The following is a 22,724-nucleotide window of genomic DNA, read 5'->3' as shown; positions in this document are numbered from 1 at the left end:
TTGAATTTCTTTCCATCTTCTGGAGGAACAAGCAAGCTCATTCCAGAACAAGGAGGACAGGTAGGGTGAAGAGACCAGTCCCCAGGACACTTGGGTTCTGCTGGGCACCACTGCCCATCCAGACTCCTAGGTCGGGCAGTTTTCCAAACTTCTCACACCCTTGGCTGCATCCCACGGTGTTCTCTGTGGACAGCAGAGTCACAGCCAGATTGTTGAGAAATGAAGCAGCACTAACCTAATGCTGGCTGAATTAATAGGGGGCTGCAGTCTCCATGAGACAGGGAGAAACGTCAGCCTCTTTACAAGGTTTAATTACACATCCAAATGGCCTGCAAACCTATGAAAGATCACTCAGTTGATTAGCTATAACATCCACAGCTGATGAAGACACAGGGAAAGGGGCATTCATGAGAATAAAGACTGTGGAGACTAGAAACTGCTTCCACTGGGTGTAAATGTAATCTGACAATATTAAGGAGAATACCCGCCACTCCTGACCCAGCAGTCCACAGTGGGGAATATCTCCTATAAAAATAAGAGCGGGAGGGAAGGAATATGTAAGAATGTTTATTGTAGCTTCATTTGTTGTGTTGAACTGGAAACAACCCAAACGTCCATCAAAAGAGAAAAGACTGGCCAGGCCAGTATGGCTCAGTTGGTTGAGCATTGACCTATGATCCAGGAGATCACAGGTTCAATTCCTGGTCCGGGCACATGCCTGGCTTGCGGCTTGATCCCCAGTAGTGGGCGTGCAGGAGGCAGCCGATCAATGACTCTCTCTCATCAATGATCTTTCTCTCTCTCTCTCCCTCTCCCTTCCTCTCTCTGAAATCAATAAAAACATATTAAAAAATAAAAGACTGGAGAAAGTGATACGTGCACAGGTGGACTACTATGCAGTTACTAAAGAGGAGCTTAACCGATTTGTACGGAGGGATGTGAGTTTCTGAGTATTACAAATAGTGTTATCCTACTTTTGTGAGAGCAAAAAGTAAAATCCTCAAATCTATGGATATCTGCTTGCATGGTCCTCAGAGAAATACACACCGGGCTACACAGACACCGTTGTGGCGGCTACTCCTGGTGGTGGAAATAGAGTGCATTTGTTAGCTTCTCTTTTATAAATGTTTGGACTATCCACCCGGCTGTAATGACAAGCATGTACTACTTTAGTAATTTAAATTTTATACATATCAAAAGCTTCTTGGTGATGGTTGTACAACAATGTGAATGTACTTAATGCCACCGATGGTACATTTAAAAATGGTTAAAATGGTCAATTTTATGTCATGTATTTACAGTTAAAAAAACACAAAAAAAACAGAAACAACTTCTGATACATCCTCAAATCACCCTGTGACTGAAAATGGAAGTTGGGGTCCAGCAGAGGCTTGGAAATCAGACATAAAAGCGATTTTTAAAAACAATATTTAGGCCCTGCCTGGCGTGGCTCAGCGGTTGAGCACCGGCCAAGGATCCAGGAGATCGCGGTTTGATTCAAGGTCAGGGCACACGTCTGGGTTGCGGAGGGATCCCCAGTCCCAGGAGTGCAGGAGGCGGCCGACCAATGACTCTCATCGTGGGTGTTTCTCTCTCTCTCTCCCCGTCTCCCTTCCCCTCTCAATAAAGATATATATATATATATTTTAATATTTTATTTTTTAAAATATATCTTTATTGATTTCAGAGAGAGGAAAGGAGAGAGATAGAAACATCCATGATGAGAGAGTCATGGATCGAGCCCGCAACCCGGGCATGTGCCCTGACCCGGAACCCCGAAGCCTGGATCCCAGGTCGACCCTCAACCGCTGAGCTACGCCCGGCCCGGGAGATATATATTTTTTAAAACAACAACAGCATTTAGCCCTGGCTGGGTTGCTCAGCGGTTAGAGCATCCCCTGCAGGCTGAAGGTTCTCGGCGGGACTCCGGCCAAGGGAAGTGTCTGGGTTGCAGGCTCCATCCCCCGCCCCTCCGACGTGGCTCTCACTTCGGTTTCTCTCTCCCTTCCACTCTCCCTAAAAAGCAATGGAAAAAATATCCTCCAGTGAGTCTTAAAAAAAAAGACTAGATCTTAAAAAAGAAAGAAAGAAACAATATTTAGTTGTGAGGATGGGTCTGAGAGCCACGGTAACCGAGGTGCAGTTTAGATCCCGCGCCCCGGGGGTACGGACCGCGCCCCGCCTCCCGGAGCGAAGGGCAGAGCGCGACCGGGTGGATCCTGCGGGTCTAGGAAGCGGAAGGTCCCGCCTCCCCAGCAGCCACTCCCAATGGGAGCCCCTCTGGGCGCGCGGCGGGCGCGGGTGGGTGGGGCCGCGCAGGCGCGGAGCCCGGCTCGCGGGGCGGGGCGGGGCGGGGCGGGACTGGTGCTCCCTGCAGCCCCTTCCTGGCTGCGGGCGCCTGTGCGCCCCTAGTTCTGCTGCCGTGCTAACCGGCCCGCGTCCCGGGAGCTCGGCCAGCGGCTGCGGGAGGCCGAGTGTGCGGAGCCCACCCCGCCTTGCAGGTCTGCGCGCCCCAGCCCGCAGCGGGAGGCTTCCCCCCGGGGATCCCGAGCGGGAGCGCCGGCCGCACCGCCGGGGGCGCGAGTGCTTTTCGCGAGCGCCGAGTTTCGGGGGACCCATGGTGTAAGAACCCTCCCCTCACCCCAGTCTCACCCTCCCCGAGCGCGGCCCCTGGAGCCCTTTGTGCCCTCGTCCCGGAGCCCGCCCGGGAGAGTGCAGCGGAGGCTGCGGGGCTGCCGGACGACCAGACCCCGGGGCGGGCTTCCTCCCATACCCGCAGGAGAGGAACAGAAAAAACTTTTTTTTTTTTTTTTTAAGTCCTTTAATCTCATTATTTTATATCTTTATTGATTTCAGAGAGAGGAAGGGAGAGGGAGTGAGGTAGAAACATCAGTGATGGGAGTCACTGACCGGCGGCCTCCTGCGCGCCCCGACCGGGATCGAGCGCAACCGGGCAGCGCCGAGGGAATCGAACCTGGATCTCCTGGGCCCCAGGTCGAGGCCCGCCCCGCCCGGCCAGGGGCCGAGAACACGCTCTGTACCAGACTGATTTTTGCAGCCCCCACTCACTGGCTACTGCCTGCTGGGTGTGCGGGACACAAAGATGAGTAAGATCCGACCTAAGAAACTACTGCGCCGATGGGGCTGCGCCAGCCGACCCGCGGGGCCGCGGGCCGCCTCCCGAGGGGAGCGAGGGGGAGGCGGTGCCGACTCGGCGTCGAGAGGGGAGGGGAGAGGAGGGGAGAGGAGGGGAGTGGGGAGGGGGGAGGACAGTAGGGGAGGGGAGGAGAGGGGGGAGAGGAAGAGAGGGGAGGGGAGAGGAGGGGAGTGGGGAGGGGGGAGGACAGTAGGGGAGGGGAGGAGAGGGGGGAGAGTGGAGAGGAGGAGAGTGGGGGGGAGGACAGTAGGGGAGGGGAGGAGGGGGGGAGAGTGGAGAGGAGAGTGGGGAGGGGGGAGGACAGTAGGGGAGGGGAGGAGAGGGGGGGAGAGTGGAGAGGAGGAGAGTGGGGGGGAGGACAGTAGGGGAGGGGAGGAGGGGGGGAGGACAGTAGGGGAGGGGAGGAGAGGGGGGAGAGTGGAGGGGAGGGGGGAGGACAGTAGGGGAGGGGAGGAGAGGGGGGAGGACAGTAGGGGAGGGGAGGAGAGGGGGGAGAGGGGAGGGGAGGAGAGGGGGGAGAGTGGAGGGGAGGGGGGAGGAGAGGGGAGGGGGGAAGAGGAAGAGAGGGGAGGGGAGAGGAGGGGAGGGGGCAGGACTGGAGGGGAGGGGAGGAGAGGAGAGGAGAGGAGGGGAGAGGAGAGGGGGAGAGGAGAGGAGATACCCGAGCAGAGCGAGGGCGCCCCCGCGGGCCTGTGAAGACCCGCGGGTGGGAGGCGCAGGCCGAGTCAGAGCGCGGAGCCCACGCGGAGCGCCCATCTCCCGTGGCTTCCTGGGGATTTACTAACAGTCAACCGTTGAATCTCAGCCGTACCCCAACATCGTAGAGCTTATTACCCAGGTTACAGGTGAGAGAGGGAGGTTTAGAAGTTATGTGATTTCCCAGAATTCACACTCTGGCGAGCGCGGGACGCCCCCTTTAAGTCTCTGATTCCAAAGCCCAGGCAGGTGCCCGTGCCCCGGGGCCGGCCGCGGGTCGGTCTTGGAGGCGGCGGCGGGCAGCGGGAGGTCCGGCTGGTGCTGGGAAGGTCCCTGGGGCAGCTGTGCTGGGGGCGCGAGCTGACGGCCGAGGGGAGAGGCCGGAGGTGAGGGGTTCTCGTGAGTGAGCCGAGGGTGGACCGCGGCCCCGGGGAGAACCCCACGCCCCGCGCGAGCGCGGCGGAGGAGACGCGGCCCCCGGCCGAGCGCGGAGCGCCTGGAGCCGAGGGCCCGCCGCGGAGCCTGCGGGCGGCGCTGGAGTCACCCGTCGGCAAGTGGCTGGTCACCTATCCGATGAGACATTTACTGCGTGGAAGAACAGTTACGCCGCAGTACAATCTCATTTTATGTTCAAAAAAGCAAGTTACTATATTCGTGAAAAGTAACCACGAAGATCCTTCGCCAAGCTGATATCCTGGGAAGAGGGGGGCGGGAGGACCTATCACTTCCCTCCTAATATTGTTCTGAGATAGTTGATTTTACTTTTTTATCAGAAAAAAATCAGTTATGTAAAATATCTTGTTAATTAAAAGTGAGTGGGGCGCTAAGGAAGTAGAGAATTTATTCAGGAGCTTGTTTGGAAAGAGGAGTAGTGAGTCTAAAGGAAGACATTTTTGGAAAAGAAGCCAATGAAAGCAGCAGCTGTGTTTGATTAAAAATATGTTTTAAAATACCTACGAGGTGCTTGGGGGGTATCACCCCTAATCCTCTAAAACAGGCATTATTTCCTCATTTTATAGTACATCTCATAAGAATTATCAATGAGGTACTTGTTAAAAATAGATTCTTGGGGCCCACCCAAACCACCTGAGTCAGGCTCTGGAGAGGAAAGGCCCAGGACACAAACAGCCCAGGTGGTTTTTAGGCTCTGGCAAGCTTGGGGAGTGGGGCACTGTGCCCTCCTCCCTCTCAGGAGCTGGTGTTCTTCCCTGCTGGGTAGAGGGGAATGACCAAGGGATCCAAGGGAGGCTGAGGAATTAACTTTGAACCAGAAGAGGAAGGCCCATGAGGGAGTGCAGTGTGCCTCGCGGCACCCCAACAATCTCTAAGTCAGAGGCCATCTCTGCAATAAAGGGTGCGGTGTGGTGGGTGTTGTGAGGCTGAGAAAGGTTTAAAGTGGCTGGCGTATGGAGCAGAAAGGGGAATAAGTCTTGCCTTGAGAGTGGGCAGTCTCAGGTAGACACTGGGACATGCAGCAGCAGGGGTTCAAACAGTCCTGTTCCGAGAGGGAGGAGTGAAGGCAAGGAGTGGGGATGTGAGGCCAGAGAAGTCAGCCTTTGAGGGATTTTTTTTTTTTTAAATAAATCTTTATTGATTTCAGAGAGAGGAAAGGAGAGGGAGAGAGAGATAGAAACATCACTGATGAGAGAGTCATTGATCAGCTGTCTAGCCCGCAAACCGGGCATGTGCCCTGACCGGGAATCGAACCCTGATCGCCTGGATCCTAGGTCGATGCTCAACCGCTGAGCCACGCCCGGCTGGGCTTGAGGGATCTTTTTAAAAAAATTTTATTGATTGATTTTTAGAGATAAGGAGGAAGGGAGGGAGAGAGAGAGAAACATGGATTTGTTGTTCCACTTACTTATGCGTTTATTGGTTGTCTTTCATATATACCCCGACCAGGGATCAAACCCGCAACCTTGGTGCATTGGAAGGATGCTCCAGCCAACTGAGCTACCTGGCCAGGGCCTGAGGGGTCTTGTTAGCCGGCTAAGGAGCTTGGAAGTCATCCTGAGAACAAAAGGGAATCCTTGAAGGAGCAGCAGGGTGTATGCAAGCAGCTTTGTTTCCAGGTGGATCGCTGCGACTCTGAGGACAGATTGTCAGTGGTTCAGACTGGAGGGAGGGAGACCAGCTGGAAAGACTGGCTGTGATCCAAGCAAGCCATGCTATGGTAATCGAGAGAGATGTCCAGACTCAAGAAACAGCAGGGCTCAGCAGTTGTGCGACACTGACATGGAGAGGTGCTGAGGGAGGAGGGAGCATGGAGGACAACCACCCACACGAAGCACGCTGGCTGGCTGTTTGGGTAGAAAAACAGATGGGAGGGTAGAACTATGCATTCCTCACGGTGAGTGGCAATCCGTGCCACCTGTTAGATGTTGGTAAGAACATATTTTTGTGAACTGAGGTAGAAAGGGAGAGAAGAACGTAGAAGGTACTAAATATCCGGAGACATCTGAGGCACTCAGTACTCGGGAGGCCTCAGTTTGGCAGGACAGGTGTCTGCGGCATAACCCAGAATTCAGGTCCTGGGATCCCCCCACCCAATTTGCACCTGATCCTAAGTGTGTTAGCCTCCCTCATTGCTTTCCCCTTGCTCCTTGCTGTGCCTTTTACATTTACTGAATAAACCATGTGATTTGAGCATCTTAATTTGTTCTGGGAGCCTTTTTGTTCCAGCGCCTCTGGGATACTGGGTACTGTACCAGGAGGCTGCCTACTGGGGCATCAAGGCAATTTCCGAGCAACCCAGCTCTGACTTGAGTAAGCGGGTGGATTGGATGTGATACAGCCTACCAGGGTTATAGGATGAGGCCTGGGTGTTCCATGGGGGTTTAAGGGGGTATGCTTGGTTTGGACATTAGGTCAAGGTGGCACACAGCTGTTTGGATGCACTCCTGTGAAGTGCAGGGATTTAGAGACTGGGAGTCATTACTATTTAAAACAATGAGCCTGGATGAGATCCTGCAGGGAAACAAGAGTTCCCCTTCCCATTGTCCACTCCCCATTCCCCTTACCCACTTTTTTGGTGCCCTAAATCCTAACCTCACAGGAGCCTGTGGGACCATCTCCGAGTGTCGATGCCTATTAGTGATAACTCTTTCCCACCACTTCTTTTACCCTCAGCAGCCCGTTCTCTGTGCTGTGACTTCTTTGCTCTTTCCCAGCCCAGCCCTGGGCAGTACCCTGTGAATTCTCAGGCTACTTGAATGACCAGCCTTTCTTATGCTGCTACAAAGAGGGCAGGTGGGCAGAGGCCTGGGCAGCATGGTGCTTGGTCCCTGCCCTGGGACCCAGGGGCTTGGGAGAAGCTGTCCTCAGACTGAAGGCCAGAGCCCAGCACCTTGTGATCACCCTAAAGAGCATCATGGAGCAGAACAGCCAGGGCCATGATGGGGACCAGGGCAGGGGCTCAGCACAGTCCTTAAGACATGGACCTGTGCACCCATTATTGGCCACGAGCATTCATTCGGCTCAGTGCTGGGCCCGGAGCTGGACACTCAATACTGCACTGCCCTCTGAGGCTCTGATACCATCGCCTCCTGTCAGGAGGGCTTCATCCCTGACTCCATACCGTATTATGTACTCAGTGGCCCAAAGGACTGGATATTGGCCATTGGGTACTGGAAAGGGTAGAACATAAGTATATGTCTCTCACCCTTCTCCCAGGCAGGGAACAGTACTAGAGAATTTCTGTCATCTCTAGGTTCTGTGGCCTTCTCTTCAGGTGAAAAAAATAATATTCAATCTTTTCAAATCCAGGGTCTGGGAACTAACTGGCTGCCTACTACACAGCCACCTCCCCACCCCCAGCAGAAGTTTTAGGAATCCTGGGAACCTGGTCAGGGTCCCAAGCAGACTATTTCTTTTTTTTTTTTAATATATCTTTATTGATTTCAGAGAGAGGAAAGGAGAGGGAGAGAGAGACAGAAACATCACTGATGAGAGAGTCATTGATCGAGCCCACAACCCGGGCATGTGCCCTGACCGGGAATCAAACCCCGCTCACCTGGATCCTAGGTCGACGCTCAACCGCTGAGCCACGCCCGGCCAGGCAAAGAGTACTTCTAACCTGCATTTTCTTTTCATCTAGCAAACATCTGAGGGTCCAGTGTGTGCTGTGTGTTGTGCTGTTGCCAATCAAACGTTACAAGAGCAGCGCTAGGTTTGAATTCTTTTTTTTTTTTTTTTTAAATATATCTTTATTGATTTCAGAGAGAGGAAAGGAGAAGGGGAGAGAGACAGATAGAAGCATCAATGATGAGAGAGTCATTGGGGATCGAGCCCGCAACCCGGGCATGTGCCCTGACCGGGAATCGAACCCTGATCGCCTGGATACTAGGTCGATGCTCAACTGCTGAGCCACGCCCGGCCGGGCAAGGTTTGAATTCTTATTGCCAGGTTTTGCGTTAACACTGACATGCGTTATCTCATTTTGACCCTTAGTTGTGAAGTAGGGACTATTATGCTCTCCCATCCCCATCCCCAGATGAGGAAAGTGAGGCTTAGAAAGGCTCAGTTATATTCACCATGGGCAATATGGACAGTGGTGGACTTTACGTCTAGGATTTAAACATGGTGCTGTGCTAGGCACAGGGCGTGGGCCCCTGCCTTCAGGAGGGCTCAGTGTGGTGGGTTAGCTCAGTACCATAACTGTGGCATGGGCCATGCATGCTGGGAATGCAGCAGAGAGTCACTTGGGCAAGGAATAGGGGGTAAGGCGCCGCAGGACTGCTGGCGGGGGGGGGGGTGGTGACAGAAGGTGTGCTGTGGAGAGTGAGTGAGGGTTTAGCAGCTGGAAAAGGGAATTCCAGGCCCTTGGGAAGTGGTGTGCGTGGAGCTGGAGAAGGCCATGGTTTTGCTCTTCTGTGACTTTGCAGTTCTGGGGCTTTGGCATTTCAGTCACATACTCCAGACCATGGTGGTCTGTGAGTTGCTGGGGAACTAGAGCAGCCAGGGGAACTGCAGATGAGAAGGGAGAGGAGCAATCTTTCGTGACCAAGAGCTGCGTCTACCCTCTTGGGGACAGGAGTGGGGAAGGAGGAAGGGCTGGGGGACTGTGGGACAGATGGGACAGCAGGCCACAAACTCCATCGCACTTCCTGTGTGCCCTTGAGCACAGCTCTGGCGCTGACCAGGTCAGCCATGGGGCTGCCTTCTCCATATACTTGGTCACCCCTTTCTCCACTTGGTGTTCAAGTCCTGACCCAGGCCAGGGCTTAGCACTGCAGGGCACTCAGGCTGACCAACAGCCACTGTGGAATGCAGTGCAACGGTCCCTGGGTGGCAGCCGCTGTGTGGGAATCACCAAGTTTGCAGGACCGGAGCAGAAAGTCTCCCCCGGTCTAGGAAGTCTTTAGGTCTCCTCCCTGTCCTGGTAGCCCCTCAGTGCATGTGTGTCTACAGATCCCCTGGAGCGGGACCATCCCAACATGTGGGGTCCTTGACTTCTGTCCCCCATAGTCCAGCTCACCTAGTTCAGAGATGGGCCACCCCTGAACCCTAGTCACGGGGATCTCAGCCACTTGACCCGATGAGGGTGGGACTGCTTAGAGCCAGCAGTCCAGAGATGCCCTTCGACATGTGCAGAGGACCTCCTGCCTGGTGCAGCAGCAGGCCGATGCTGGGTCTGTAGGACCTCAGATGAGCAGCCAGAGCGCCCAGGGAAAGGCAGGGGAGGTGGTACCGGCTGTTCTGTCAGAGCCGCCCCATTCCAAGAGCCAGTCTGGACCCATGGTGGGCTCCTGCTTCTGCAGTGTCCCCTGGAAGAAGTGGAGGAAGGGCAGGACAGCAGGTATGCCAGAATTGTAGAACTGGAAGCACCTTAGGGTCTGTCAGGGTCCCTCTCTCTGGGAGGCTGAGGTCCCAGAGTGGAATGTAGAGGGCAATGGAGGGGTAGGAAAGAGGAGGGAGTACATTAGCATTCCCATTCCTCTCCAGCCTTTGGCTGGGTGGTCTCCTTCCCAACACATACCCGTTTTCCATGAGCAGTATTACTTCCTGAAATACTTTTCTTGTAAGCTCCCAGGCACTGAAACCAAATCAAAACTGGCTTCCAAGCTCCTCATACATATCTTAACCAACTTGAGGGGAAACTACCAGATTCCCCAGGAAGGGAAATGGCTGACTCGCTATTTGAAATCACCTTTTACACGGAATTTTCCAGCTCAGTTCCCATTTTGGTCATTTCATGTAAATGAGGTTTCCAAATTGGACAGTTCTGATTTGTCGGTACAGATGCAAATGAGGATATCATTCATGCAGTTCTGATTGGATGGGGCAGGCCCCAGTCTGTAGGTAGAGATGACCAGGGTGTCCCTGAAGTGGTTGACTCGGGGCAAACAAGCTCTGCATAGTGTGTAAGCTGAGCCTTCGGTCGGAGGTTCTTCCTGGTACACAGTATGTGAGGAGCCCATCAGCAGATGGCCACTGAGCTCTTATTATTTATAAAATTTATCTCAGAGGATAAACTGAATCTTCTTGGGGTCCACAGTCTGAACCCTGCTCCCCTCAGCCCTCCATTCTTTCCCTTTCTCCTAGCTTCAACTTAACAGAACCCAGGAGGCAGAATAAGTGGTTTGCTACCTGGGCTTAAGCAAGCCTCTTGGTTCCCACCTGAGCCCTTCCTGCTGGTTTTCCCAACCAAACAGCACCCCCATACCCCCGTGAGGGGTGGTGGCTGACAACAGCAAGGCCACCTCTACACCTCTTTGCAGCCACGCTGCACCTCCGGGAGTGTGACCTCAGCTGCCCTCCCTGGTCCTATGCAGCCACACTTACTCGAATGGTCTCTGGGAAGGGCCTTGACCCCACACGACAGTAAAGAGCCAGGTCTGGTGGCTCAGCCCTGCTTCCAGTCCCCTCCCGGCCAGCAGCATCGGGCGGGGCCTACAGGAGCCCCTGACAGAAATGAAGCCGCCTACCTTGCAGGCCTCACAGGAGGGTGTGGAGCAGGAGCCAGCCCATCTGGGCCTCATCAGCACAGCATCGCTGGAGGGCCTGCTAGGGCTTCACACAAACTTCACTTGCCATTAAGGTTCTGGGTCAGGCAGGCACAGTGCTGACCCAGCTCAGACGTCCAGCCATAAACCATCTTGGGACCCAGGACCTGGGGACCCACCTCTCCTCTGTCTCTCTCTCTCTCTCTGGAATAGCCTCTTGCCCAGAAACATACAAAGCAAGAGGGTGGTATTGAGGGGGTAACTAGGAAAGGTGTTTGGGAGCCACTGGGAAGTTGGGGGCAGCAGGAACTCTCTGGACTGGCCTGGGGAGAGGGCTTTCTGGGAGCCTAGAGGGTAGCGATCTGAGGAGCCCGGGGCGGAGGCCTTCCCCTCCCCCTCCTCAGGGAGGCCATCTCCTTGGCAGACAGATACATGCATGACAAAGGTGCCGTGAGGGCCCTGTCTTGGGGGTTGGGGAGATGGCTGGAGAAGGGCCCCTCCTGCTCCAAAGCAGTTTCTCCACCCCCACCAGGCCCCTAAATCTATCCTTTTGGGCAGTTAGTTGCTTAGAGGTGAATACAGGCTCAGAAACCTCACGGATAACCAAGGCGAAGACAGCAGGCCAGTCGGGAGGGCCCCCACCTGGGCACCCAATGCCCCGGAAGGCAGAGGCCTGCCACTGACCCCAGCCAGCAGCTCCACACAGGGCCGAGGAACAGATGCCCCAAGTCGGCAGAAGTCAGTGTCCCAGGCTCAGGATTCTGGCCTTGTGAGCTGGAGGGAGCACCCCCCTAATTCAGCCCAGGGCCTCCACTTAGGGCAACTTTTGGGAGCAAACTTCATCCCTCTGTCTCCGACAGGCACTCTGAGGGCTGTGCTCTAGGAAACAGAATCACACCCGGCCGGCAGAGTGAGCCCTGAGGACACTCAGGAAACAGACCCTGAGGCGCACTTGGGGCAGGCTTCCTGCATCCCCCCTAAATCGCTCTCCACCTCCCCTGTATCTGTCCGCCAAGCCCCCCCAAACAAAGCACCTCCCAGGGCCCAGGTTGGGGGGTGGGGTGGAGGTCAGGCTTGACGCCTGACTCCTCCAGAGGAAGGGGGCAGGATACCTGGGTCCCAGCGGGAGGCCCCGTCTGAGGTTCAGTCTTTGAGGGGGATTTGGGGTGGGTTCCTGGAGCTCTTCTAGCCACTCTGAGGGGGATTCTGTGTGAGGGGACTGGGGCTAGGGGGTTGGGGGTCAGGAAGCTGTCCCCAGGGGAGCCATCCAGGCCCATTCAAGGGTTGAGCACTTGTTTAGGGTTAGAGCTGCCCCCTCTGGGGACCTGGATTGTCCAGCCAAGGCCATTGTCCTGCCCCCTCCCCCAGTCCCTCCCGAGCCTCTTTGAACCTGAAGTCAGATATTTTCTCTCCCCTCCCTCCTGGGCCTTCCCCACCCCGGCCTGGGGCAGGGGCTGGGGCCCGGCCGTGGGGGAGGGCGAGCAGCCAGCTAGGTACCAGATATTCGGGCCCCACAGTGAGGGGTGTCTGAGCCCTCTGTCTGGACACGGGTTGGGCACTTGGGTAGTCAGTCCAAAGCCGGGCCCTAGGAGGGGATCTGGGGTCGGCCAGGGGCTGTGGAGGGAAGCCCTGGGTATGGAAGGGAGGCCTCGCCCGGCAGTCCCCCTGCAGCGGGGGTGGCATCTAGCAGGCAGGGCAGGGGGGCAGCGGGCACCCACAGCTTTGGGGTGCTGCGGCTGAGTGCCCGGGTCCGCGCTGGGTGCGGGGGCGCGGGTGCTGAGGGCCGGTGGCGGGCCAGGCCTGGGAGAGGGGCCCGCGCCTGGGCGCCCGAACCCCGAGGGCTGTGAGGCCGGGCAGCCGTGGGGGTGCGGAGCCGGGCCGCTGGCCCAGGGCGTCCGCGGGGCACCCGCCCCGAGGGCCTGGGCCGCGGAGCGCGCGGGGCGCCCCGGCGGCGGGCCCGCGGCCTTCGCCTCAGTTTCTCCCGGGCCGCCGGCCCCCTCCCCCGCCGGGGGCGGGGCCAGAGGTCAAGGCCAGTGGGTGGGCGTGGGGAGGGGAGAGGGCCCGGCCGAGCGGCGGAGAGCCCTCCTTCCACCAGGCCCCCGGCTCGGGGCGCCGTCCTTCCCATGGCGGGACACCTGGCCTCCGACTTTGCCTTCTCGCCCCCACCGGGCGGGGGAGGCGACGGGCCGGGCGGGCCGGAGCCGGGCTGGGTTGACCCTCGGACCTGGCTGGGCTTCCAGGGCCCTCCCGGCGGGTCTGGAATCGGGCCCGGGCTTGGCCCCGGGGCCGAGGTGTGGGGGGTCCCCCCGTGCCCCCCGCCGTACGAGTTCTGCGGGGGGATGGCCTACTGTGGCCCGCAGGCTGGAGTGGGGCTGGCACCCCAAGGCGGCCTGGAGACCCCTCAGCCCGAGGGCGAGGCGGGGGCCGGGGTGGAGAGCAGCTCCGAGGGGGCCTCCCCCGAGCCCTGCGCCGCCCCGCCGGGGGCCGCGAAGCCGGACAAGGAGACGCTGGAGCCGAACCCCGAGGAGGAGGCGAGTGCGGGGCAGGGGCAGGGGCAGGGGTGCTGGCGGCCCGCGGCCGCCTGGCCTGGAGCCCGGCCCGAGCCGGGGGCGCCGGGGACGCGCCGAGGCCCGCGCTCCGGCCGAGTCGACGGCAGCGCGGCGGGCTCGGGGCCGGTGCGCCCCGCGCTCCCGCTGCCCGGGGCCGGGGCCCGCGCGGGGTCCGAGCCCGTCCCGAGGACGCGCCCCCGTCGACCCGGCAGCCCGAGGGCAAAAGCCGCGCCCCTCGGGGTTATTGTTCCCGAAACTCGAGGGCGGGACGGGCCTCGGAGCGGCCGGAGCGCGGGTGTGCGCCGCGTGTGCACCGCCCCAAGTTCAGGGCGCGCCCCCGGCTTCTGGGCGCGGAGCCCCTTGCGGAGGGCACCCCGCGCCCTGTCGAGCGGGGGCCCCGGCGCGGGACCCCGCGGGACGGGGGCGGCGCTGTCTGCGCGCCGGGCCGAGCGCCGCGCCTCGGGGCTGCGAGGCGGCCGGGGCCCCGACGTGCCGGGGCGGCCGCGGCGCCTCGGGGAGTAATGGCTGCCCGGCGCGGGCCGCTTCCCGAGGCCCGCTGCGTGCGCCTCTCTTCCACATCATCATCTCATTAGCCGCCGGGACCCTTGCAGGGAGGCATGATTAGCCTGTTTCACGGGCCTTAACTGCTAAACGGTAAAGCCAGGGTTTGCACCGGGGTTCACCTTACTTCAGATCCCCAAAGGGATTTGGAAAAGCCCTGGCGGGGACAGCTCAGGACGTTTGTCGGTTGAGCCTGGCCCGTGTGGGCTTGGCGGGGCTGATTGCCCTTGGATGCTTCCCTCAGGGGCGGGACCCCGCGCGCTAAGCTCTGGGCTCCGGGCCTCCCCGCAGGGCACCCACATGCCCTTGCTCTCGCCCCCCCTCAAGGCCCCGGACCTCGCAGGCGTGACTGCCACCCTTTCCATCTGTCGGGATGGCTCCGAGCAGCTGCACCGCCTCCAGCATCACCTAGTGGCTCAAGGCCCAAACCAGGCACCCTCATTCCTTGACCTCCCTACCTCCTCCTTCGGAAACACCACCCTTTTTACCTTGGAAATTCACCCCGAAATCAATCCTACCACCCGGTCCCAGCCACCACCATCTGTGCCCAGATAACTGCAGTTGCCTCCTTAGTTACTCCCTCACTTCCTCCTTAGTCTCTTGTCACCACCTCAACTAGAGTGAACGCCTTAAAATATGAGCGTTGGATCATTTCAACTCACTGCAGCATCTGCAGGATCTGCCCTGCTTGCCCCTCTGATCTCATAGCTTCCTCCCCCTTCCCTTTCCTCAGCTCACTCACCCAGCTCCAGCCATGCCCTCCCTGCCACCCTGCCTGCCCCTGCCCACCTCACCTGCCACCTCAGGATGTTTCCACTTGGCTCTTTCCCTTTGCTCAAATTGACCACCTCCATCTTCTTTAAATTGCCAGCCTTCCCCATAGTGTCCTCCCTTGCTGCACTTTGTAATCCTCTACCCTGTTTCACTTTTCCCATGGTGCTTCTAACATACTGGATAGTAGTTACTTGTCTCCACATTAGAATGGGAGCTCCATGACACCAGGGCTTTTTGTCTACTTTGTGTAGCCACTGGCTTGTAGAAGGTGTAGAATAAATCTGTTGAATTAATCATTGAGGATGCTTCCATATCACAAAAAAGATATGACAAAAACAAGGGATAATCACTCTGGCTGGTGTGGCTCAGTTGGTTGGGAGTTCAGTTACCACCTACCCAGGTTGGAGGTTCAGTCCCTGGTAGGAGCTCGTTCAGGAGGCAACTGATTGATGTCCGGTCCCCCCTCCCTTCCCTATCCCTCTCTCTCTCTCAAATCAGTTTTTAAAAAGGGATAATCAGTCTGGCTGGTGTGGCTCAGTGGCCGAGCATCCACCTAGGATCCAGGACATCCTGGTTCGATTCCTGGTCGGGGCACATGCCCTGGTTGTGGGCTTGATACCCAGCAGGGGATGTGCAGGAGGCAGCCGATCAATGACTCATCATTTATGTTTCTATCTCCCGCTCCCTTCCTCTCTCTGAAATCAGTAAAGATATCTTTTAAAAAATTTAAAAAAAAGGATAATCAGCTTTTAAAATAATTGAGCACCAACTATACACAAAGCACTTTGTTCATACCTCTTCCGACACCTGTAACTTTTTGTAGTGTGTTTGTGTGTGTGCATGCTAAGTCACAATTTGGGGCCCCACAAGCAAACTGGGAGATTGAGTATATTGAAACGAGAATCAGAGAGATGGTGCTCTTGCCTTCTCTAGGTCTTTAATCCAGTCAGAAGGCTTTTGTATTATATAAGCTGATCAGTAGGCTCTCCCTTCCTCACCTGATGGATGTTCTTTCCATTGTGCGTTGCTCTGCAGCTACGGACGTGTTGCTTTCTGGGGTGAATGATGTCTGTAGATAGGTTGTTTCAGGTGTTCTTTGGGCAGCCTGGGCGCAGAGATACTCCCACGGACCACTCCTTGGGGCCCAGATGGCAGGGGGGTTGACAGGTGGCGTGTTTGTGTTCTTACACATCCTCTGCCTTTTTAAATGCCGTCGCAGAACATGAGAGCTCTGCAGAAAGACCTCGAGCAATTCGCCAAGCTCCTGAAGCAGAAGAGGATCACCCTGGGATATACCCAGGCCGATGTGGGGCTCACCCTGGGCGTTCTCTTTGGTGGGTCCCCCTCAGCATATTCTGACCTATAGAACACAGGGACCACACCTCCCCTGGAAGGAACAGTCCTGAACTTGGGCCTTTGTTATCAAGGGAGTGAGGGCTGGTGTTCCAGGGGCAGGCTCCACCCTCACCCATGAAGAGGGTACAGAGGGAGGGGAAAGATACATGGGCCTTGAGCTCCCTCTAGGAAGAAGTAGGATCCTGGTGTTGTGGGACCTTGTTAGGGCAGGGAGAGGTGGTGACACAGGGGTCTTGAGTCAGGAGGGCCCTGCCTGCTGCCTCACCTTGCTTCTCCTTCAACCCACCTCCCCAGGGAAGGTGTTTAGCCAAACGACCATCTGCCGCTTTGAGGCTCTGCAGCTCAGCCTGAAGAACATGTGTAAGCTGCGGCCCCTGCTGCAGAAGTGGGTGGAGGAAGCTGACAACAACGAGAACCTGCAGGAGGTGAGGGTGGGTGGGGTGCACAGAGACATGACTCGGCCCCACGTCCATTGCTTCCATCTCTGGCTGGCAGCTCTGCTTCTTGGGGGCAGTAGCCCTCCGTGGGTGGAGGGTGATTCCTCAGTGCTGCTGGGACAAGGTGCAGCTGCTGGTCTAAACCTGCCCTTGCAGGATCCTTTGTCCTCATACTGCCCAGCTCTGGTACACATCCAGCCAATGCCTCTGAGCAACTTGCTCGAGTCACTGTCCTGGTGCTGTTGCTCAGTAGGTTCAAAGCTTGCCCTCCCATCTTCTTGTCACCCCCTCCCCACCTGCCCAGATATGCAAAGCAGAGACCCTTGTGCAGGCCCGAAAGAGAAAGCGAACAAGTATCGAGAACCGAGTGAGGGGCAACCTGGAGAACATGTTCCTGCAGTGCCCGAAGCCCACCCTGCAGCAGATCAGCCACATCGCTCAGCAGCTTGGGCTGGAGAAGGACGTGAGTGCCCATCCCCGAGTGCCCATGTCCTCCTGTCCCCACCCCACAGCCCGAGCTCTGGTGCCTGCTCTCCAACCTCTCTGGATCTGTTGGTCTTGGGCCAAATGATCCAGCTGGAGTTTATGAGCGAGTCACTCTCCCTTGTCCCCCGTCCCCAGGTGGTCCGAGTGTGGTTCTGCAACCGTCGCCAGAAGGGCAAACGATCGAGCAGTGACTATTCTCAACGGGAGGATTTTGAGGCTTCTGGGCCTCCTTTCTCAGGGGGACCAGTATCCTTTCCTCTGGCACCAGGGCCCCATTTTGGTAGCCCAGGCTATGCGGGCCCTCACTTCACTACACTGTACTCCTCGGTCCCTTTCCCTGAGGGTGAAGCCTTTCCCTCTGTGTCTGTCACCTCTCTGGGCTCTCCCATGCATTCAAACTGAGCTGCCTGCCTTCCCAGGACAGGGAGAGTGAGGGAAAGAGCCCGAGAATTGTCCCAGGGCTTTGGGATTAAGTTCTTCCTTCTCTACAGAATTGGGAGCACAAATGGCATGGGGGTAGGAATTTGGGGAACTGGTTGGAGGGAAGGTGGAGTTCAATGATGCTCTTGATTTTAATCCCCACATCACCTCTCACTTTGATCTTAAATAAAGAAACCTGGGACACAGCAGACGGATACTTTTGTCGTTGGTTCCTCCTCCTCCAGCTACTGACATGGTGGGAGGGGCGCCGAACAGTGAATACTAACAGCTGTCACACCCAAGTCACCCCAAAACCAAAGTGCCGAAGCCACTCAAGAGTCACAGTGGCAGGGAGAGCTGGGCCTGGAACCCAACTTCATTTGTAGAGGCCTTTGGAAGCATGAGCTAGTTCTTTGGAGCTGGTGACACGGGTTCCCAAGGACTTTGAGTTAAACGTCTTATTTTTGCCCACAGATGTGGTTAATTGTAGCCCATTCCCTATTAGGAGTGGGCTTTTTGCTTCCTCCATTCTACTTTTGGGAGTCCTCAGTGTTGTTATGCTAAGAAATCAAGTCTTTCAAGACTTACTTCTTTTGCATAGAACCCCAGCTAGAAACTCCATCTTGTGCTTTCTTAATGCCAGGGTCTGTTTGGTTTCCCTTCAGGGTTTTCGCCTGCCCTATCCTTGAGTGACTCAGCAGACCCCTAACGCTTTAGTCCTGGCTCTACCACTACCACATAAGGGTCTTTGCTCTGGAACTCTTTCCTCTGGAAAAAACGCGTTGGTGAGCTGAGGTAGGAGTAGAAAGAGGGGGTGGATGTGTGTCAAGATAAGGCTTTCCTGGCAAGAACTGGAAACGCTGCTTTGACGGGGTCTTGGCTGGGTGTGAGGCTCACAGCAGAAAACCAATGTGCCACACGTGGGCTGCGCTACACAGGACCAGGCCAGCCTCTGCTCTAGCTGGTTTACCAGGCTTTCTCTTCCCTGGCAGTACAGGCATACCTTGTTTTATTGCACTTCACAGGTGTATTTTTCAAATTAAAGGCAAGATCCTCCACCAGTAAAAAGATTACAACTCACTTTATTATGGTGGCTGGCCTTCAACCGAACTCACAATATCTGAGGTAGGCCTGTACTGGGGAAACTCGGAGAAGTTCTGCCATCTACATGAAACTGACCAACCCCAGCTACCCATTTTTAAGGGCAATGGATGTTTTCTTTTAAACCAGAACCCTGTTTCCTGAGTGTTTCTTTTTCCCAGTTCCCACCTTATCCCATATATTTGCACTTTTTCAGAGAGCAGCTTTGTATTTCTCTACCTTTTCCGCTCGTCTCCCCTTCCCCTAAGAATTCACATTTTCCAGACCTTTCCAAGTCTATTCTCCCAAGAATGGGAAAGCAAGGAGTATGACCCACAAAGGAAGAACTACCTAGCAGTAAATGAGTGTTCTCATTCTTTTTTTTCCCCTCACCTGAGGATATTTTTTCCATTGCTTTTCAGACAGAGTGGAGGGGAGAGAGAAACATTGATGTGAGAGATATATCAATTGGTTGCCTCCTGTACGCGCCCTGACCAGAGCCGGGGATCAAGCCTGCAACTGAGGTGTGTGCCCTTGGCTGGAATCTAACCAGGGACCTCTCAGTCCGCGGGCCAACACTAACCACTGAGCCAAACCGGCTAGGGCGAATGTTCTCATTCTTTATTTGGAAATGGAAGGAAACCTGAAAAGCCAGGCCACAAACATGATAAGCGATAGGATTAGAGTTTGGGGGCTGTGCCCTAGGTCTTCCCAGAATGCCTGAGGGGGTGCCATCCAAGTTGAAAACTCACTTGTTCAGGTCTGGGACTTACATCTTCCAGGCATGGATGGTCTCTGCAGTTGATGAGTGCTCTGATCCGACATTCTAGTGTCCCTGACAATAAGGATCTATGACTTGTAACGGAATTTTCAGCTCACTAGCAACTTCCTGAAGGCAGCATTATCTTTGGCAGGAAACCATCTCTTCTGTCACCTTGGCCATGAGGGCCTGTTCCAAACCTTGAATCCATAGCATTGGACCCCTGCACAGTAGTCATTCCCTCCTGGGGAGGCAAGGGAAGAAGAGGCATTTCTTAGGACCCACTGGTGTTCTACTGTGTCCACCCATGGCCAGGAGGTACCAGCTCTATCCTCTGGCCCCTTGGTGGTGGGCGTTAGGTCTGGACGCCCATGTGACACCCTGGGCACCGGAAGTCAGCCTCCCTGGCAGCCTGGATGCTGCAGCCAACACAGGCCACATGGAACCAGAGGTCACATCCATCACACTGAACCCAGGCCACTGTCTCTTCTTGGGGCAGGCAGCACAGGGCTCTCCGCCCCCAACTACAGGGGGAGTCATGTGGGTGCTCACTGGGTGCTTGGGAGGATGCCCAAGTCGATTGCTGAAGAAAGTGACAAAAACCAGGGTCACTGAAAACCTGTAGGAGAAGCCTAGAACTTTTCCCTGGATGCTAACAGTGAGCCCAGACAGACTTACTAGACTAGCGTGAACCTGGTTAGTAGAGTTAACCCAAGTCTTGCTATTCCAGCTTCTGTTCTCTGTCCACTGCCCAGCCCATTCCCAGCACGGGGCTCCTCCCAACCCGAGGCTCTAAAAAGGAATCAGAAGGCAGTGAAATACTAAGACAATGATCCCTCCACTTACCCACTGGGTGTCAGTGGGGTCTTCTCTACACAGAGTTTCTTCCTGGGCTCTCTAAGGACTCGGAGGCTCTCAGGAGCCTCTCTCTCGTCATCCAATTCTGCCAACACTCGGTGAGCTGATTTCCTCCGATTTCTGGGGGTTGGGGCAGAAGGGGTAGTCCCCCCTTCCCCGTGGGGAATGCGAGGAGGAAGGCTCTGTGGCTCACCCCTACTCCTGGAGAAGGTAAGAGGCTGGGGCTGGAGCTTGCTGAGGCTGCCGATGGAGTTGAGGATCAGTGTGGCTTTTGGTGCAGGGGACAGGGTGTTGAGGGGGCGCTGAGGAGCCCCCTGGGGAGGCAGCATGGGCAGAAAACCAACCCCGGTTCCCTCTTCTACCCTAGATCGTGGGATGGTAATGGCAGCAAAATCTTGAGGTTTGACTCGGACTTGCTGAAACATGAAGTAGAACTCCGAGGGGCTGGTTCCTGGGGGCCCTTCAGGTCCAAAGGTCAGAAGGTCACCATCGCTCAACTCCAGCCTGTGACCCCTTGGGAGTCGGACATTGTTGACCAAAGTCCCTGTTGATGGAGCACCAGACAGATACATGGAATGACAAAAGCAAATGACCAGTTAGGAGTGGAGAAATTTGGCCCTATCTCATTTTATGGGGAACATGAGAAAGACCATGACACCTGTCATCCAATTCTCACATTCTAAGTCCCTCAGCAGGTGACATCAGATACTAAGCTGTTCCTGAGCTGGGAACAAGTGTGTTCCTTATACCCTCCCACAGAACATATGGAGAGAGCAGGCTCCTTCCTCACCCTACTGATGTCCAGTTCTCAGACATGCTCACCCTCATCCAGCTCTAACTCAGCGTAGCTCAGACTCTGGGTTCCAATCCTTACTCCACCACTTACCAGCTCTGTCACCTTGAACAAGTTAAACTCTTTGTGCCTCATTTTACTTGTTCTGTAAAATGGGAATGTTAAATGCTCACCTACATTCAATGCATTTAAAACAGTGCCTGGCACAAGAGTAAGCACTAAATGAATACTGGCTACTCTAGTTATCTAATTCCTACACACACCAAACAGACCTTACAAAGTCTTCCCTTTTACCTAAGGAAACTAAGACCCAGAGAAGTGAAGTGACAGGCCTGACGCTGGCTGTGACCACCTCCACATCAGGGAGTAAGACATACCCATATCATTAAAACAACTCAACATACCCTAACTGCTCTAAGACAGGAACAAGGTGCCTCAGCAAGTCTGGAAACTGAGTCAAGTCTGAGCTTGGGGCCCCCACTGGCCTCAGAAGACCCCCCACTTATATTTTCCTCATGCTTCCCCAGGCTCTGGAACCACTTCCCAGCCTCTGTCTGAGCTAAATGGAGATCAACAGAGAGCTGCAGAGAGCTGGCGGAAAGACCGGGGGCACCTGTCCATCCAACCTGACAGGCAGGCAGGCAGGGTCCTTGTGAGTCCCTTAATCATGCCAGCCCCATCACTGCTCACCTTGGCTGCTATGGTCCTCCAGGCTGACCCTCCAGTCATCACCCTGGCGCTCAGCGTGCAACTCCGCATGGACTCCAGAGATGACGCCAGGCTCCTGTTGGGGCCGCAGGGCCACATCACACAGGTCGGCCCTGCGGCCCAAACGATAGGTGCAGCCAGTCCCGCTTGGAGGGTGGAAAGTGTAGAGGTCACTGCCCCCGCCGTCCCCGATGCGCAGCAGCTGGAAGCAGGGCAGCATGGGCGGTGCCCGCTCCACACCCTCTTCCACTTCAGGGATCCATCACCGTCCCCCCTCCCGAGCCAGCAGGGCGGCCTCAGTTCACTCCGTCCGGTGCAAACTTGAGCTATGCTTTGTGCAATTTCAACTTTGAGCGCAGTCCCTGGGCAGCGCAAATTCGGAGTGCAAGGATCCGAGGCACACGATGCAAAATGGCTGTCAGCGGCTCCAAAGGGGAGAAATTCGGGAAGGTCGGCGCAGTGCAAACACGAACTCGTCCTATGGCGCTTTGGACGAACCGGATCCTCAGGCCGCACAATTTCCAGGAGCCTTCAATCTGTTCCAGGCAACATACCATTAGGCAGCTTTTGGTGACCTGCAAACTAGTTGTGTATAGTGGGCTCCTAGTTCTGTGCAATACTAACGTCACCTCAATAAAACTTGGAGAAAATAAGCTTTTTCCTGTCAGGCCTGCTGCTCACCCGCACCTCGCTCTTCTAGCCAACCCCTCATACCAGTTAGCTTGAACCCCAGTGGGAAGTGACTCCACTGTCACCTCCCAAAATGCAGGCAAACGGGTCCCTACGTCCTCCAAGAAACTGGATCTAAACCCCAGCAACCCGGCTTCTCCGGGTGGGACAGAAACAGCTCCCCGAGACCATGTAAGGCAAACCCAGACTTCTCCCTGCCCAACCCAACCCAGTTTCGGACCTACCGCGCGGTGCAGCCTCGGGGTGGCCTCTCTCGGCAGCGCCAGGCTGTGCGGCGTCCGGGACGCCGGGCTCCGGCCCGGCAGGGGCTCCGCTGCAGTCTGACAGCGGGAAAGCAGCGCAGGAGGGGCGCGGTCTCCGCGCGCGGGCAGCGCCGACCCCGCCTTCGCAATTCCCGGGTCCGAACTTCGCGCCAGCGAGCCCGCCTCCGTGCCGTTCCTGATTGGCCAGCTCCT

The 22,724-nt window shown here is 56.2% G+C and overlaps 2 protein-coding genes and 1 long non-coding RNA gene across 5 annotated transcripts; 2 read left to right on the top strand and 1 right to left on the bottom strand.

Annotated features, from left to right (window-relative positions):
- The first annotated feature begins 2,347 nt into the window (after positions 1-2,347).
- On the top strand, positions 2,348-6,508 carry LOC308558858. Its single transcript, XR_013999062.1, has 3 exons — positions 2,348-2,501; positions 2,857-3,107; positions 5,756-6,508. It is a non-coding gene; the product is annotated as an uncharacterized lncRNA (long non-coding RNA).
- Positions 6,509-12,920: 6,412 nt separating this feature from the next.
- POU5F1 (POU class 5 homeobox 1) lies at positions 12,921-17,435 on the top strand (the record flags this gene model as incomplete). Its single annotated transcript, XM_081140251.1, is given in 6 exon segments — positions 12,921-13,328; positions 13,330-13,332; positions 15,901-16,015; positions 16,332-16,462; positions 16,779-16,937; positions 17,096-17,435. Coding segments are annotated over 6 exon segments (1,083 nt in total). The 3' UTR covers positions 17,363-17,435.
- Positions 17,436-19,060: 1,625 nt separating this feature from the next.
- TCF19 (transcription factor 19) lies at positions 19,061-22,686 on the bottom strand. 3 transcript variants are annotated; one of them, XM_081140175.1, is made up of 4 exons: positions 22,494-22,686; positions 21,562-22,115; positions 20,067-20,622; positions 19,061-19,464 (listed from the first exon to the last, which is right to left on the bottom strand). In XM_081140175.1, exons 2-4 carry the CDS (start codon positions 21,797-21,799, stop codon positions 19,455-19,457), a joined length of 804 nt encoding a protein of 267 aa, XP_080996301.1. In that variant the 5' UTR covers positions 21,800-22,115; positions 22,494-22,686; the 3' UTR covers positions 19,061-19,454. The 3 variants fall into 3 exon arrangements, with proteins under 3 accessions (XP_080996301.1, XP_080996302.1, XP_080996303.1); XM_081140176.1 differs by having other exon boundaries at positions 21,562-22,161; positions 22,494-22,640; XM_081140177.1 differs by having other exon boundaries at positions 21,562-22,154; positions 22,494-22,640.
- Between the last annotated feature and the right edge of the window lie 38 nt (positions 22,687-22,724).

Source organism: Miniopterus schreibersii (genome assembly GCF_964146895.1).
Source record: "Miniopterus schreibersii genome assembly, chromosome: 6".
NCBI lineage: Eukaryota > Metazoa > Chordata > Mammalia > Chiroptera > Miniopteridae > Miniopterus > Miniopterus schreibersii.
Note: the sequence above shows the minus strand (reverse complement) of the source record. Positions and strands in the feature narration are given on the sequence as shown.